Raw genomic sequence first — 18,341 nt, forward strand, 5'->3', positions numbered from 1 at the left:
CTCAGACTCCAGACACTGTCCAGTCTTCCGACGTCGTTCGGTCTAGTACTTCCTCTTCTTCCTCTGCCATGACGAGCGTTCAGGCCTCTCCGGCAACGCTGCCCTCTCCGGCAGACCCGCCTCAACCCCCACCAGCGTCGAGCCCTCCACCCCCGCCCCCCTCCTCCTCTCCTCCCCCACCTCCCCCTCCACCTGTTGATTTCTGTTCCGTTGCATCTCCACCCCCGCCTGACCTTCCTCCGCCACCAGACTTCTATACCCTTTCCTCCTCCCCGCCTCCCCCCCCTCCTCCCCCGTCGTACCTGTTCCCCGAGCTCTCACCGGAGGACCTACCTCCCCCTCCCCCGGCCCACCTCATGATGGATCTGCCGCCCCCGCCGCCCCCGATGTACATATGCTCGTATGACCCACCCTCGCCAGAGGTGAAGTCAGAGTACGACCCTCAGCTCCCTCCAGAATTTGCGTCAGCGGCGAAACAGCAATCGTTCCGACAAGCTCCACCTCCTGTCCCGCCTCCCCCTCGAAGTGGCCCTCCCCCCCGACCTAGCCCTCCCCCTCCTCCAACGCCGCCCGTGCGACAGGCGTCAAAGGAAAACTTGGCTGCAACAACACACACAGACACTCCCGCCGCAGATGCTACCGCTGCAACATCGGAGATTACCACCAGTGCAGGGTCTCCGGAGTCGTCCTGTGAAGCGTCTGGGGAGGAGTCGAAGACCAGAGGGGAGACCAGCACGGCATACCCTGGCAAGAACGTGACCGAGGATTCCGTTGACGGCCGTCCAGCCTCGAGCCTGGTGTCCTCCTCTACTCTCACGGCCACTATGCTTCTCACTCCCGAGTCTGGCCTCTCCCCGCTACCCCCTCACGCCCTCAGAGTCTCGCCGGTCCCCACTTCTTCGTCGCTTGAGTTCACGGACGATATCACCATGACGCCGCCCTCCAGTGATGTGACCTTTGCATCAAACTTTTATGATAATAGCAAAGATTCCACCCTCGATATGGAAACACCTGAGGCCACACCACAGCTCTCTGAGACAATAGGGTCTATGTCCTCTACGCCTGTTGACTTGACCCTGCCTCTTGTTCCTGACGGCATGGACACAAGTACCCACATGTCAGAGACAAGCCAAGATGTTTTATCTGGAACTGCAACCTCAGATGATGCATTGTCCCCTTTGCCCAAATCAACGAGCGAAGAAGTATCGCAAGGAAACGAAGATGACGATTCCCTTTCAGCCCGAAATGATGTGATAACAGAGAGGTCAGATCTGGACACCCTGGTCTTCCCCAGCACAGCCAACACTACCACCACAGAAATGGCACAGATGTCATCTCCATTTTCCACTGAGCCTCCGTCATTGTTTTCTCTCCCCACTGACAGTGACACCATTTCTGCTGACTTTGATTCCCTTGCAGCCGATACCTTGTCACCGACGGGGGAATTTGATTCATTGGCGTTGGATGCGGACACATGCAGTGTCACGACCTTCACCACAGCTATCACTACAGATGCCTACATACTCTCTTCATCCCCAGGAGTTTCAGATACTGCCTACGCAACTGCTGACAGTACAATGGCTTCAGCTACAGCATCTCCGGCTTTTACAGAGTCTTGTACCATAACACCAGTCCCCAATGACTACCTTACTCCTTTGTCAACTAACCCAACTACAACCCCAATACCATCACCTATACCCACAGAGACGCTAACCTCAAGACCTAGCTCGCTTTCTCCTTTTTTGGACTCCAAGTCATCTACTCCCTTCCTATCTGAAAGCTCTCTGGTGAGCAGCGAGGGCACTTTGTCGTCAGGCTCTCAATATCCTGTCTGTCCATCTTCTCTCTATCCGTCCCCTCATTCTTCAAACTTCACTGTCCCCTCAGCAAGAACAATGACGTCATCTCAACATCGTCCTGAACACAAGGTCACCAATACGGAAAGAAGGTTAGTGACATCACAATCCTCTGAACCTCACACGAACTCTACATCAACCCAGGGCAGTTCTGTGATGTCACAGGTATCAGAGATTGAAAAAGGAGATGGAGATAAGGACTCCCAGCCATCCATTGACCTTGTGGAACAGGGGGAAACTACAACAGGGAGTGGCGAGCAGTCGTGTGAAGCTGAAGGAGGACAGAGGCTAGAAAAGCAGGATTGTCCCGATGAGAAAGAAAGTGAGAATGCTGACGGTGCTTCTGACGCCAAGGGATGTAAAACTCAAGAACAAAGCACAAAGGAAGAACTAAATGAACAGGCGATAAGGCAAGAAGAAACCGAATCAAGGATTGAAGAAGAGATTAAGAGAGGTGGACAGGAAAATTCAGCCACTGAAGAAAAGGAGGGTAACAACTGTAAAGAAAGTTTGGACGCCACATCAGCGGGTGGTGGCTCTGTACAGGCAGATTCTGATATCAAAGATTCTGGAACGGAAGTGGTAAGTGATCTGAAACTCAATCATGAAGACTTGGGAGAAAAGGGAAATGAATTGAATACTCTGTTGAAAGAACAGTCAAATGATAAATCAGAACAAGATTTTGAAAATTCAAAGAGTGAAGAAGCTCAGGGAATTGAGACTAAAGATGAGGAAAAGGATGATGATATTCAAATTTCAGATGATAAAGAAAATATTGAAGTCAAATCTGATGAAAATCCTGATATGACTAAAGATAAGGAAAATGATGATGATATTCAAATTTCAGATGATAAAGAAAATATTGAAGTCAAATCTGATGAAAATCCTGATATGAGTACTTTAGAGGAAAAACAAACAATGAAAGATGATGAAAAAATAGATCAAGAGAGAGATGTCAGTGAAGCAATGAAGGAAGAGACAGAGAAATCAGCAGAGGAAAAAGAAGATAAAGCAGAAGAGATTTCTTTGAAACTGAGAGAGGATAGTTCCGGGGATATGAGTGATGCTAAGGAGGATAATGCAAGGCCTGATTGCGAAGTCAAATCAACCACTGTGGCACAGAATAGTGAAAAACAGACAGTCAGTAGCAACGATCTAACTGACAAAGGGAACTCCGAAAGAATGGCAAACTCTTCCAAAAATGGCATTCAAACAAGTCCAGTAATCCCCACGATCACAGGCTCAGTTTCAGAGGCTTTCCAAGGTTCAGAGAGAGCACCCTCTGGCACTCCACCAAAATCTCCAAACTCCAGAAGAAGGAGACAACCTCTTCCATCTTTTCCCCATTCCAGGAGCCCGACTCCCAGCCATGACATGCAGCTTATAGTGCCCCCATTATCACCCCAGTCAAAAACAGCTCCTGTCTCTCCACCACACATTGAAACCAATCGTGGCAGTAGAGTGACACCAGGAAGAACACCATCACCTGTGAGTGCCAAAAGTTGCCAAGATGACTCATCAGGGAAGCCCCCATCACCTATAACACTTTCTGGAAAATCTGAAGATGCTCTGCAGTTATTGAATAACACTGTTGGAAACTTGCAAAATTTATGTGCAGATTTACCGACTCCAACAAGTAATCAACAGGATACACTCCAAAGTTCAGAAAGGATATCTCTCTCTTCTTCAAATGGGTCAAACAAAATTGTAGAGGATTCTGGTGACTTGAATGCCAAAGAAAATTCAAATGAAAAGAAGAAAAATCTGATAGAAAATAACCAATCTCAGGAAAATCATAGTGGAACGAGCCAACACATAGAACAAAATGGTAGAAAAGATGCAGATTCATCTCACACTGCTGATGTTCTTAACAATAACACAAAAGAGGATGTAAAAACTCAAACATCCGTTGAACCTACAGACGAAAAACAGGTGGAAAGTACTAGTCCACAAGTGTCAGAGCAGCCTGTTATATCCAGTGGAGACAAAAGCCCTGAGAGTTCCTTTGTAGATCCACTCCCACAGAGTGAGAGTGCTCAACCTTCAGCTCATGTAGAGTCAGTTTCACAGTCAAGTACACTCCCATCTCCCCCATGTTCTGTCAAAAGTGATAGTCAAACTAATGATGTGCCAGTGAATGTCTGTAATGTTCAGAATGCCACACCTGCCTCAGTCACTCTCCCTGAATCGCCCACACAACACGCTGCTGGCACTGTCATTGAAACATCCATCACTGCAGATCAGGGAGAAAGTCTAGTGCATGATTTTGGTATTGATGAGAGAAAAGATGAAAATGGGGAAAGGGTAGAACCAGAGTGTAATCATGATAATAGTATACCAACAGTTAGTTCAGACAAGCAAGTTTTACCACAATCTAGTCATGAAAATAAACTTGATGGTCAGGGTTCACTTAAAGAAAGTAGGTCAGTCAGTGCTTCACAAACTCCAACTAATGGTTCCCACACCTTATTGTCTTCTTCTTCCCCCCTTCACAGCATCCTGGAAGATGTTGTTGAACCTTCGCCAGTGTCCTACGCCAAGACTCCCCCTCAGCCTCCCCCTCGATCCTGTGTCAACACCCCCAAGCCAGGCATGAGTGCCCCATTGCCACCCCCTAGGCAGTATATGCTGATTCCAATCAATCCACCCCAGACATCACTCAGAAGACATAGTCCCCCACCAGCTCCACCCCGATCTACATCAATACGCAAGTCTCCTCCACCTCCACCTCCCAGATCAGCCATCCATACTCCAGCTGCTAAGAGTGAATGGATTGACTTTCCTCCACTTCCACCGCCCCCAATATCATCTCTAAACACTCCTTCTAGTCCAACACTAAAACTAACTCCTGTTCCTGAGGAGACCTCATCACCATCTACACCTCAACCCTCAGCATCATCTAGAAACTCAGAAACATGTTCTCCAGTAACTTCCAACAACACAAAAGCTACCACACCCTCTTTGATTGAATGTGAAGCAGATTCAAGAACATCAAACAGAGCTGAACAAACCAATACTCAGGCCATCACAATCTCATCCACCTGTTCCAGTTCACAGTTGGACGTGAAAACTGAAGTGTGTTCCTCAGAAGATAAGCCGCCAGCTCTTCCACCACCCCCTGAAGAAGAGGCTGAAGAAGAGCCACCCCTACCACCTCCCCCTCCAGTAGGTTCCCAATGTGAGTTGGAACCCCCTCTCCCTCCACCTCCTGCTGATATAACAGTTTCTGCCCCCCTCCTTGCTCCACCTCCTCCTCCTCCACCTCCAAGAAATATAATGACAACTCCACCACTTCCACCTCCCCCTAAAATTTTACCTCATTCAGAATCTCCCACACCTCATATGGATAACCATAGGGCATTCTCTAACCAAGTAAGTATTTCTACTTCAGATTCGACTGAAAGTTCCAAAGAAACCCCCAGCATGCCTCCACCTCCACCAGCACAACCTGCAACAGAAGCATTAGCTGTTTCATCTTCATCCATGCTTACATCTAATGTGATGTCTCCAGCTCCTTCAGTCCCCCCTGTGCCACCACCAGTACCTTCATCTACATCATCAGATGCTAAATCCCAGTATACACCTCCACCTCCACCACCTACTTTTAGCTTACCATCTCCTAAAACTGGCTTTCCTAAATCCTCTCTCATGTCAATCTCGCCATATGGCAAGGTTGTCATCAACCGAAGTGATTTACCACTCCCCTCACCAGAAGAAGAGATAAGAAAAGTCTTTGTAAATGTTAAGGACTGGGGAATTTTGGACGAGGAAACAGAAACACTGTCAGTCTATACCCAGCTACGGCCAAGTATCCAGCAGGGACCCCAGTAAGTATGATGATTTTTTTTTTTTTTTTTTAATCAAAATCTAGGATTATGGAGGCTTTTACTGTAAATACTTTCCATTAATTTTCATTTTTTGCAAAATATTTCTAATGAATATTTATCATGAAGTAGACAGATGGGGTACAGTTACTCATTTAAGTAGAATTATATGACAACTGCTTACTTGTGATTTTGTCTTCCCAGATGTGGTTTAGTGGCCCTTAGTATGGCATCACAAGTCTTTCCTGAGACTGTGGATGTTACTGACTTGCTGAAAGAGGCCAGGAGAAGAGGTTTTACCAAGCATGGAGAGATGTTTAGTTCAGAGGCCATGGTTAGGTTGGCAGAAGGAATTTCTGGGATGGAGGCTACTATCAGAAGAGATGTTTTGTGTGACCCGAGAACACTACTTGAACTCTTGATGAAGGGAGACTTGATTTTAGTGCCGTATCCTTTTATAGCACAGGTTTAATAATTGAATTTTGTAGTTTCAGGATTGGGAAAAGGTAAGGTAAGGTTGTAAAGAAAAGTATGGCCTGATATATTAGTTTCATAAAACTTTTTTGCAAATCATTTTTAGGTTATTTGTTTTTGATGTAGTATAGTTTAAAATTTTATATTGAGTTTTTTTTTCATAGTTTCATGAGGGGGGTAGTTCACTAATGTAATGTTAGTTATTAATGGGCAAGAAATATGCAAAACCAGTAATCATCCTGAAAGTATCACTTGATTATTACAAACAGATGAAAGCATCTATGGTTATAGTTATAATCAGATATTTTATCTTTCATTAATACCATTATGCACTGGTTCAGTTCAGTATGATATATTTTTGAAGGATTATTCACGTTAAGATACAAGCAAACCTGATAAAATACCCATGACTTTATTTACTGCCATATAGAAATATATAATTTTGCTTCAGAATCTATCACATTTATTCTACCATTATTTTTCTTAACCAAACCAAAGTTATGATGCAGAGCGTAATCATATGCCAGGGCTCCGGGGCGGTCACAAGGCACACTGGGGGATCATCTGTGGGTGCCTGGTGCAATGTCCCACTCTCAATGTGCACATGGGTGGCTCTTCAAAACTCGACTCCCATGTTGATCACTTGTGGCATTTCCGCCCAAGACTAAGAAAAGGTGGGCCTGGCATGAGCAGAGATGGGAGTGTCACCCCTAGTGGTACACCTCTCATCCCTGGCTCTCCAAGGTTAGGACATAGATCACTAAGGACTCCAGATATTTGTAATGAATTTAAGTCCATGGAATCCCATGAGAGAGAGGGATCATCTGCGAGAAGTGTGGATATGGAGAGCTGGAGCATCTGCAGCAGCCGAGTTACTACACCAATGTTACCAGAACTCCCTCATGAGGAATTTAAACTTATTCCTCTGTGGCGTCAGGGTAAAGGCCGCAGTTTGATGGCTGCCCCCCTTGAAAAATTGTGTGAAAGCAATGACCAGTTGCTTTCCTATCCAGAAGGCATCACTGAAGTAGAAATGGAATATGTGATTGGATCTGTGCAAGATGGACTAGCAGGCCAAGTTGTGGTGTTACATAAAACAAAGACTGCACTCTCTGACCTTGTGGGAATCCTCCAGGAAAAGAAATAAGCTTTCTTTTTGTTGTGTTCTAAAAAAAAATAAAAAGTCCAGTGAGTTTATGCTCAGCATAATAGTTATTAGTATATGCTTGCTGTAATAATAGATATTTTTTGGATTGCTCTTAAAATGATGTTACCAGTAGCTTAGCAGTTTAGTTATCTGGAGAAAGATATGCAGTTTGATTTACCTGTCAAGATTTATGAAAATGCAAGAATTGATCATCACATTGAAGACTAGGGTTCTGTTAGGTCTAATATACATTTCCCCCTATACAGTGTTTAATTGGAATTAAATTGTCACATGAATTATAAGTAGGTACCTGCTGTTTTATTATATCAAGCATTTGTATGTTATTTTTTCTCTTTTCTCTTAATATTTCAGTGTAATGCTTTCACTTCAGTTTTTTGCTAAATCTTTACTTAGAATGAGAAACTTCCAATAATTGCATGTTTGTTTGAAAAGTGAGAAAGTTATATATATTGTCTCCTTTCCTATATGAATTTATTCATGCAAAAAGATTTTTCTTGCCAATGTTTTCTAAACAAATTTCCTTTGGAATTTGGCCATAGGAAGTATTAGTTTTAGATAATGTATGTGCTAAAGCTTCATCATATATTTTGATGAATTGGGAAATACTGTTTCATAAATGCCATCTTCACCTAGGAATACCTGTATTTATTTTAGTAGACCATTATGCAATGGCAACATTATTTGTATTTTTCCATTCCTGAAGTTGTTTTTCAGAAAACTGTTTTTTTTTTTTCAAACAAACCTAGTATTATCTTGCATTGTTTCTTTACATAAACCAGTAGAACAGAGAATTTCCTTTAGTGTTATTTAAAACTAAACTTGATTGTATTACATATTTTAGACAATATTTGAAATGATCATATTTTTTTGTGATCTCATTCCCCATTGTGTAAGCTTTTGCTTAATAGACTTACTTTACATCTTTTATTCATGTCAAAAGATATGTCAATATTATTCTTTCAGTATTGTCTGTTTTAGGTATGTTCAGTGACTTTTTAAATTTCTTTCATCTGATTTATGTCTATCCCTCCTCTGATAATGCACAGGTGTGCAGTATAAAAAAAAAAAAAAAACAGATAGAAAACTGTTTAATCATTTTTGTCAACTGTATAAAATTCTACATTTTTCACCCTTCAGATTAACATGGTTATGCACAAAACTTTTGCCATTTTTCCAGACAACTGATTCCATGACAAGTGTATAATTGCAGAGGGCTTCTTCTTGCCCACAAGTTTGTTTGCACAAAAATAAGCTTATAATCTTTATACAAATGGAGGGAGTATATGGCATTTGGTAGTACCATGACATAAAAATATCACAAGAAAAGTGAATGGGTATAAATGATCTATTCTGTCACTGGAATTTTGAACACATATATTTACATTTTTTTCTATCTTTGGCCTACTATGTTATAAATAATAAGACCCTATATTCCTACAGTTAGTACTCAAAATCAGAGTTGAGAAATGTAGTAATAAATTGTAAAGGCTATTTCACTTCTAAAAGGGTTTTGTTACATATTTTTCATTGTTGTAAGTTAACATTTTAACAGATGGCATGTTGAGGCAGCTACAGTAATAATGATTAGTAAAATTACATTATTTGATTATATAGACAGATTGCATTATATGTTAAAAGAAATAGAAAATCATAGTGTATATACTGTTCATGGCAGCAGTGTGCTTGCATTTACTTATATGCATATATTATATGCATTATGTGTTTTTGTGAGCATACACAACAATACATACACATACATATACACATACACATACTTATTTACAATGTCCATAATGCATACACAAAGCCATGCAAAGAAATATTTATATATATATATATATATATATATATATATATATATATATATATATATATATATATATATATATATATATATATATATATATGTACACACACACATGCATATATACATATGAACAGAGTTAACCCCAAAAATAGTTTCAGTTACTATAAAAATATTTCAATTTTATTGGAGCATAATATCATCAAAACTTAATGCACAATACTGTAGTATTAATAACTGACTCTATTTACTGATCATAAATTATATTCAAGTATTTGTGATATCACATGGTGCTATTTATATCTGTGATTGAATAATGCTGACTGGAAACGAACTGGTACCACCTGCCTGAGACTTAAAACTAAACCCTTTCCCTAGAAGAAGTAGGGATGCCCCAAAGTCCTTTAAACAAATCTTGGTATCTTTGACCTTTATCCTACATCTTTCAGATTTTATCCCTTTTGGAAATGGATAATATTGTGAACAGGTCATTACTATCCAGTATTTCTTGGCTAGTTATACTGTACTGAGGACTGTTGGGTTCCTATGAAAAGGTTCCTTTGGTTAACTAGGTGTAATGTTTTAATTATTACAAATACAATATTGAAAAATAATCCCATTATGATTCTAAAATGTTATTTTATTCCTGAGAAGGAAACAAGCTCTTTGAAATGTTTCATAAATTACTGTCTTTCCTGTTAGTCTATACCAGGTATGTCTCAATATAAAATTAAAATCATGATAGAGTGAAAAAAGTATAATAAATCTATGCACATAAAATCAAATAAGAAATTTGATAATACTCCTTTCATATAGTAATCCTGTATATTTTCATGATTCGTCTAAAAATAAATCATGTTTTTTTTGCCTTTACTATGTAAACATAATGATAATAATGCTTTTCTTATTACTTGACATCATAATTTTTATAGTTCCTGATTTCATCAATAATGTAATATTATGAGAGCACCATAAAAGATATTGAATCCAATATAATGGGTTTAATATCGGAAGTAAATCATAACTAACTAGAGGGACAAAATGTACTTGAGAGATTAGAGCTCCCATATTTGTATGTCTTAGTCATTTATAAAAAAAATATATATATATAAATAAATAGATAAATGAACAAATAATAATAATATAATAACAGTAGGAATTTATTAACATACCACTTGGCATCTTGGTCACTTCTGTCCTAGGATGAAGGAAGATCATCACCCAGCTTCATAATAGTTTGCTTTTAGTCCAATAGGTAGATTCACTTCCTTAATCCAAAGTAATATTTGGTATTAACTGTTGAACAGACAGTTTGCCTTACTCTGTTTTTTGTTTTTTGTTTCGCTCTTTCTTTTTGTAAGATACATTCTAAGGAATTTATAAATGAAAGGAGTGTTTCATTGTAATAAAGATAATTTTGTTGCTTGACTTTTAATTCCCCTGTTACTGATTTCTTATATAATATCATAATTATATAATTTCTTATAAAAAATAACCGGTTTATAAATTCAGGGTTAAGTACAACATGACAAAGAAAGTATATTAAATCACAAGACATTTGAATATATTTGGGCAACTCAGTTAATTTCATGAATGCTGTGAAATTTGAAACTGTAAGGACCACAAAATAACATAAAAGGATATTGTTCAGCTTATAAGGGCTTAGATTGAAGATTATTCAAGATTGGTCTTCAGTTTCTGATGAATGTTTACATTTTATTTTACTGTTGTAAGGATAAACATTGTGGGCTTATTTATGGGAAATATAATTTTTACTTTTCATTAGTCTCCCTGTATTTCCCTATTTCCCTATATTTTCCTAATTAGGGGAACATCTTCCCTGTATCCTTTCTATTTCCTAAGATCTAATGTTTAGAATAACTCTTAAGTAGTATTTTCCATGCTTAGGTAATTAATCATTGTCTTTTAAGCTAATATTTGATCCACATAAAAAAGTTGAATGAACAGTATTTTTCAACGCATATTATAAGCAGACCTGTCAATCTAACATAAATTGATGATCAAAAATGGTTAATTGTAACACTGCAAAACTGTGGTGCTCGGTCCTTTTACTTGTTTGTTATGTATAGATCCTCCTGTGATTCTAAATAAAAAGATTTATGTTGTATGTACAGATCCTCTTGCGACTCTAAATAAAAACATAAGATACAAAAACACAGTGCTACTGAAAATTATGAATCCTTTTTATTGGTACATTATAATTGAGCAATATCAGTCGTATATTATCATGTACAGTACTATAAAATATATAGATCTGTCTGAAAAAATATAATCATTTATTTTATGGCATTCTTAGATTAATATAGGTACTGTAACATTACCATTAATGGAACAGAATATAAACTACTTTGCTACTTAAATGTTTTTATCTCCCAATTATGCTCTGTGATCTACATAAAGTAAATCAACAAACTAATGGCACTGGATTTCAAGTCACAAATCTCACTGCAAGGCAGATAGTGCAGCCAGGCGTCCTGGAGCAGCCATTACCCCACCTCCTGGATGAGCTCCTGATCCACACAGAAACAGGCCTGGGATTGGGGTGAAAGGGCCTGGCTGTGCTGGCGAGGGGCGAGATATAAACAGCTGATCTAATGACATTGACCCATGAAATATGTTCTGAAAAGAAAGTACATTTGATGTTTATATGTTTCTAATAAAATCTATTAACAATTCCTTGTCTTATAGTCTGAGAGTGACTAAGCCTGTATCATGAAATTGTATATTTGCATAAAAAAGATGCTGTCAATACTTTCATAGTCATACTCACCCCTCCTGTAAGGCCAAAGATTCTCTCTAGCTCTGGTGGTGGCAATACCTCATAACCAACAATGCTCTCTATGAAACCTGGTGCATATTCCTCAACTACACTGAAAATCTGTATGGTAATACAAAGGTTTGTTAGTAATGGAGCATGATCATATCATTTAATGATTGCAGATTAAATCTTAAAAATTCCATAAACCATACTTTCATACCTGTTCATACTAAATTTTCACCATTTTTGTATACATTGTTAGATTAATCCCATTTAGGAAATTTAAAAAGTATAATAATCACCTTAACCCCATTTTTTCAACTAATACAAATTTATGTCTACCTTTTTTGCATACTCTTCCTTGGTCTCCTCATTCCAGGGCTTCCCATCAGCCCGGGTGTAAGGGACATACTGTGTGAAGAACAGTGCTACATGGCATCCGGGAGGAGCCAAAGTAGGATCACAGCTGCTAGGCAGAGTCATCTCTATCATTGGCCTACAAGACAGGATGTGTTGGGATAAAATACCTTCAAATTACTTTCTTGTTTCTTCATCTTTTCTCAAATATAACTATATATATTTAAAAACTTCAAATGTCACTACTATCAAGAAATGCTAGACTTTAAACACTGTGGAGTTCTGAAACAGACTGTCTGGTCATTTGCTAGTAGGGATCAGTAGACAATTTAATGATGACTGGACTAGGTGTAAGTACCAAGCACTAGAACGATGGTTTCTTTCAAACACTATTTACTTTTTCTGGAAAAAAAAATTGAATGTTTTCTTCATAAGTGCTTACTTGTCAGGTATGAGTCCTGCTTTTGCCTGTAGGTAGGCCTCATCCAGCAGCTCTGTTTTCTCACAGTTCAGATGAATGGTGCAGCGATGGTGTGGCATCACAGTATTCTGATTTGTACTGGGATTTGCCTTGAAATTTGGAAGAGATTTCAGGGCAACTGCAAATGGGGAAAATTATAAGTCTGGCATCTATATTAATTCTTTTTGTATCACTTTTGATTTTCTTTTAAAGAAAAAATAAATCTTTATTAGAGGTGAATTTATTATATGTTAATTACTTGTCTAGTACCAGAAAAAAATGCTGAATAATTTTTTTACTGTTTTAAGACATATTCATGAATTAGTAAATAGTTATAAAATTACATGAGAAATTCAATTATTAGAAGAAACTAAATCTAGAATAAGAACTCTTAACAAGTCTTACCATTAAGTTTACAGACTGGAGAAGTGTAGTCGATGCCTTTTATTGATGCTTCAAAATCTTTTGGTAATGAACCTTCAGGAAGCAGTTTTAGAAATGTGACATGGGCAGTGGCATTGGAGAGAACTGTTTTGGCATCTATTTTCATTCCATCTTCTGTCTCTACACCAACTACTTCTCTGTTGTCTCCAAGAAGAACCGATTTTACAGGCTGTAAAATATTAAAAATTGTAGTACAGTTAACAACATACAGATCACATAATAAGTACAAGAAAGGTATATTTTTTTACTTACAATAATGCATTTGGGAAATATAATGATTAATGTTATCATATGCATACAAAATTTACTTTAAATTAATCCTCCAGAGTTGAAAGTCTGTCAAGTTATTGAGTAGTAAGTTTTAGAAACCTCACTGTACTTCCTTCAATTAAACTAGCAATATACTGTCTCTTTATTAATTCTTTTATTTTCATATAAAACTTGGTACACTTTTTCTAAATGTAGCACCCTGAATTCTTACCTGATTGGTGAATATATCGACTCCGGCTTCTTGTGCTGCCCTGGCCATAGCCTGCGTAACACCACCCATGCCTCCTTCGGGGTAGCCCCAGGCACCCCTCACCCCAGCCACTTGGGCCATTACATGATGGAGTAAAACATATCTTTAAGAAAAGAAAAAAAGGACAAAATAGACACAGCCTTTTTGGGGAAAGCCTGGTGAATAATCTATATACTTTGTTTTTGCTTTGCCTGCACATTAAAATGATTTCTCATGCAAATGTAAGATATATATAAATAAGAAATTATAGTTTGTTTACGTATGACGGTAAACACATCTCCGTACCCACTGCCCGGGGTGTTGGGACTAATCATGGCGCCTATAACACTGTCTGTGGCTAGAGTTGCTTTCAGTGGTTCAGACTCCAGCCAACGATCAAGAACCTTAATAGCTGGGGCAGTCATCAGTTCATACAACTGAGGGATATCTTTTCCCAAAGTAGAAGCTGAGGAAAGAAATGGAAGTAAATATTTGTATTTCAATGATGGGGAAATATTTTTATTGGTATTAATGATATGGGATCTGTTTTGGGGTCTTTTTTTAGGTTTTCATATAGGTTATTCTAATAATAATAATATATCTTCAACTGACTTCTTTATTAAGTCATTCATATCTACTCGTATATTAGGTAATTCTACAATCAGCATTCAAGTAACCTTTCTTTTTTTTCTTTTTCTTTTTTATAGTATTTAAAAAAATAAAAAATAAAACTTTCTGATGCAAACTAACAGTAGTATGAAATTTTAGATGGTAAAGGTAGGCCATGAGGCATACCAATGAGCCTGTACCATACAACAAATATTTTTTTACTGCAATTGAAAGAAACCCATATTCAGAAATAATTAAAAAAAAAAAAAACCTTTGCATGTCATAACAATGATTGCAGCTAGCCAGGCAATTACCATAGATAATCTGAATATAATTCGTATCTCCCATGCTGTCAGAAATATCACAATTAGATTGTTTGTTTGAATTCCAGAATTCCCTATCACTGCACCTCAACAATACTTATCAAAATTAATGGGTAAAATATCAAGTGCAATTAGAAGTGCAGGAACAATATTTTTCCCCTTGACATGGCATGTATAGGTACCATCTGCTGTCACAGAGTTATCCTGAACATGAAGGGTTCCTTCAAGATCTGTATATTATCATTCCATGCCATGTATTGCATTTAGTTTTAAATACTTCATCCCCATTTTTAAAAATAGATATAATGTATAAAACTACAAAATCTAGAAACTTGATAAATTTAGTGGATGGTTAATATATTTCCAATAATCTAAAACATGTTGATTTTATGTTTCCTTTAAATCTCACAAGTTCACACAATCTTTCTGTAAAGCAATCATTAACCATTGTGAATTGATACCTTCAATATATTTTTTTTTTTCATTTTTATTACATGAGAAATAAGAGCTTCTTATCTTTACCAGTCTTTATGAGAGGCATATAATTAGGAATATGCCTTATTTTGTTCAAGATTCCAGAGGAGTAAAAGCTTTTGACATCTGGTGCCACACTGTCAAGAAGTGGAGCTATAGCCTCTGCACACTTATTTAGTATAGACTCTAGCTGTGGAAGAGCCTGTGAAATTAACACAATGATTAGATTATTGCTTCATCATACTATTTTATACTGTGTGGCTATAAATTATGAATGAATCAAGGATAAACCTAAAAAGATATTTCTTACATTTTACATTCAAGAGTAGGCATCTTGTTAAAATTATAACTTACAACCTATGTGTATAATATAATGTAATAAAAGCACAACAAAAATGGATTGAATAAAAAAGCTTGAAATACTAAAATAATAATTCATTGCAAAATTATTTATCAAAAACAAAACTTATTAATCTGAAAGAAAGATAGTTTTCCATGTAAAACTAACTTTCTTTCTTCAATAAAAAAAAAGACACATGACTAGCACATACTACACACTGATTAGCTTGTATCATTACAGGATATTGTTTCATTACTGTTGTTAGTGCCATTCCTATCCTCAATTCAATCCTGAATTCAAATAAGATGACAGTCACCATTTTCATCATACCTTAGCATCTTTTTCAGAGAACTGTGCAATCTGTCTGAAGTTTTCCTCTTCGTGTGGCCCCAGGATTAGAGATCTACCCCCACTTGTAGGCCATTCCCTCTCATGGAGTGGTGTGTAGGAACTGGGGTCTCTTGGGTACACTTTTAAACCATGACGCTAGAAAGAGAAGTTTTCCTTATCATAATATTTTCCATAATAAAGCATTACAAATCAAAATTACAGATAAGAAAAGAAAAGGCCATCTAAATTCATCAATTATGGAGAAATAAGATATGCCAAATCCTGTGATCTCAAATTTTATCCTTATTTCTCAGATAAAAACTCTAGTGTCTGTCTTATTCCAGTTTCTTATTCATACACTATAACTACCTTTAATTCTAAATCCTCATACACTTTCGGCCTCAGAAGACCCAAAACATAAGAGGCTCGAGAAAATTTAAATCCTGGGATGATCTCTTCTGTCACGGCAGCTCCTCCTACAATGTGACGGCGCTCAAGCACACAGACACTCCTTCCTGCTTTGGCCAGGTAGGAGGCAGCTACAAGGCCATTGTGGCCTGGAAAATGTGGAAGATCAGAATAATTATACACTTTTAATTGTTTCTATATATTCTATCACTAATGCTTTTAAATTTTGTGAATTTCTATTCTATTAATGTTGTCAGAATCTAGGAATATCATCATAAAGGAAGCTATGAACAAGTTAAAGGAATTTACTAGAATTAAATACAATGCGAAATATACTTAAATTGTTAAATTCTCCTTTTTACTTTTGTATCATGACTGCCTCATGATTTGATTACAAACATCATTAGTATAATTGTTATCACTATCAATATCATATCATTACTTTTATTACCATTAAAATAAGAATCATTATTATCACACTATCATCATCAATACTATTATTGTCTTTATAATCATTAATGGTACCATTAAAATGTTATCATTTTCATTATAACTATTACTGCCATCATTATTTACTACTATATGTATTGTCAAAAAATAATAGTAATATTCATAATAATGAAAATAATAATAATATCAACAATAACAATAACAATAGTAATAACAATAATTATAATAATGATAGTAATATAATAATAGTTGCACTAATTATCACTGTTAATGTGATTTACATAAGCAGTAACAGCAGTAATAATAACAGTGGTAGTGGTAGTGGTTGTGGTTGTGGTATCATTATCATTATCATTATAATTATCATTACACACACACACACACACACACACACACGCACGCACGCACGCACGCACGCACGCACGCACGCGCACGCACACGCACACACACACACACACACGCACGCACGCACGCACGCACGCACGCACGCACACACCCACACACACACAAGCAGACGCAGACGCACACGTACACGTACACGCACACGCACACGCACACGCACACGCACACGCACACGTACACGCACATGCACACACAACATATATGCATATGCACATGCACTCGCACACATGCACGCACATACTCACGTACCACACATTCGCGAGGATGCACGCACGTTTTCACGCACGCACGCACGTATTCACACGCACACACACGCCATACATTTTCATCAAGTGGAGAACACATAAAACGATATCTACATTCCCTAGATTCCTAATCCATTCTACCCAAATGACTTGTGGCAAAACTCGACCTACGGTGCCCACATGACAAAAACAAAAGAAAATAATCGTGACATTAGAATTGTAGAAAAAGAACTTACCTCCCCCTATGACAACAGCATCATATCTCTTCCCACTGGTCAGTGTTGAGGCGCGACGCCCCCCAACAGATGTAAAAATACAAGGAAGTTGTGTTAGGCCTCTCATGCTCGCTCACTCTCCTCGCCCCTGTGTACATGCTATTCGATCATGTTCACTCCATACCCCGGGCCAAGGGTCACAACTGTAGGTGGATTTTGGAAATTTGAGGTTATTCGGTAACTCTTGTTCTCTGCGCACGGCGTTTCAAATGTTTTCGGAGGTAATGATATATCTTTATGTATTAATTGATATGTCAAGTGAATATTAAGTTTAAATCCGAAGTCGCGGTCTCACCTTAGGACGCTGTCTTCAAGGTCAAATACCTGTTGTCAAGGCCCGTTCTTTTCTTATCAATGTGTTGCCATGTTTGTCTGACAGTGTTTGAAATCAGTTGTTATTATAAGATTGATCATACTATTCAAACAATAAAGCATGCACGTCTCTAAATCACATAATTCAGAGAGAGAGAGAGAGAGAGAGAGAGAGAGAGAGAGAGAGAGAGAGAGAGAGAGAGAGAGAGAGAGAGAGAGAGAGAGAGAGAGAGAGAGAGAGAGAGAGAGGAGAGAGAGAGAGAGAGAGAGAGAGGAGAGAGAGAGAGAGAGGAGAGAGAGAGAGAGAGAGAGAGAGAGAGAGAGAGAGAGAGAGAGAGAGAGAGAGAGAGAGAGAGAGAGAGAGAGAGAGAGAGAGAGAGAGAGAGAGAGAGAGAGAGAGAGAGAGAGAGAGAGAGAGAGAGAGAGAGAGAGAGAGAGAGAGAGAGAGAGAGAGAGAGAGAGAGAGAGAGAGAGAGAGAGGAGAGAGAGAGGAGAGGAGAGAGAGAGA

At 38.1% G+C, this 18,341-nt stretch overlaps 2 protein-coding genes across 6 annotated transcripts in view; one reads left to right on the plus strand and one right to left on the minus strand.

The window, feature by feature from the left end:
* Positions 1–10,548, plus strand: part of LOC122250930 (uncharacterized) — a 38,339-nt gene extending 27,791 nt beyond the window's left edge. For 4 of the 5 annotated variants that reach the window (XM_043012669.2, XM_086543337.1, XM_043012668.2 and 1 more), the window contains 3 exons: positions 1–5,683; positions 5,885–6,127; positions 6,653–10,548. The exon at positions 1–5,683 is cut by the window's left edge and continues 108 nt beyond it. In XM_043012669.2, coding sequence (XP_042868603.2) covers positions 1–5,683; positions 5,885–6,127; positions 6,653–7,301 — 6,575 coding nt within the window. In that variant the 3' untranslated portion in view covers positions 7,302–10,548. The remainder of the gene's footprint in view (positions 5,684–5,884; positions 6,128–6,652) is intronic. The other variant, XM_043012670.2, reaches the window with a different exon arrangement.
* A 761-nt stretch (positions 10,549–11,309) lies between these two features.
* On the minus strand, positions 11,310–17,947 carry LOC122250929 (pyridine nucleotide-disulfide oxidoreductase domain-containing protein 2). The gene is made up of 12 exons (XM_043012666.2): positions 17,817–17,947; positions 17,483–17,664; positions 16,111–16,298; positions 15,742–15,897; positions 15,120–15,273; positions 13,972–14,131; positions 13,648–13,789; positions 13,128–13,335; positions 12,705–12,861; positions 12,248–12,401; positions 11,918–12,025; positions 11,310–11,766 (listed from the first exon to the last, which is right to left on the minus strand). Exons 2-12 carry the CDS (start codon positions 17,586–17,588, stop codon positions 11,590–11,592), a joined length of 1,710 nt encoding a protein of 569 aa, XP_042868600.2. The 5' UTR covers positions 17,589–17,664; positions 17,817–17,947; the 3' UTR covers positions 11,310–11,589.
* Between the last annotated feature and the right edge of the window lie 394 nt (positions 17,948–18,341).

Source organism: Penaeus japonicus, unplaced genomic scaffold (assembly GCF_977035675.1).
Source record: "Penaeus japonicus unplaced genomic scaffold, GWHDUDI00000001_assembly GWHDUDI00000013, whole genome shotgun sequence".
Lineage (NCBI taxonomy): Eukaryota > Metazoa > Arthropoda > Malacostraca > Decapoda > Penaeidae > Penaeus > Penaeus japonicus.

What these genes read in the sequence shown, in the direction of transcription:
- LOC122250929 (XM_043012666.2), bottom strand. Translation starts at nt 17,588, where the DNA reads ATGAGAGGCCTAACACAACTTCCTTGTATTTTTACATCTGTTGGGGGG. An exon ending in AGGAAGAGTATGCAAAAAAG is followed by an intron (nt 12,026 to 12,247) that starts GTAGACATAAAT and finishes ATTACCATACAG; the next exon opens with ATTTTCAGTGTAGTTGAGGA. An exon ending in TCTTTGGCCTTACAGGAGGG is followed by an intron (nt 11,767 to 11,917) that starts GTGAGTATGACT and finishes CTTTCTTTTCAG; the next exon opens with AACATATTTCATGGGTCAAT.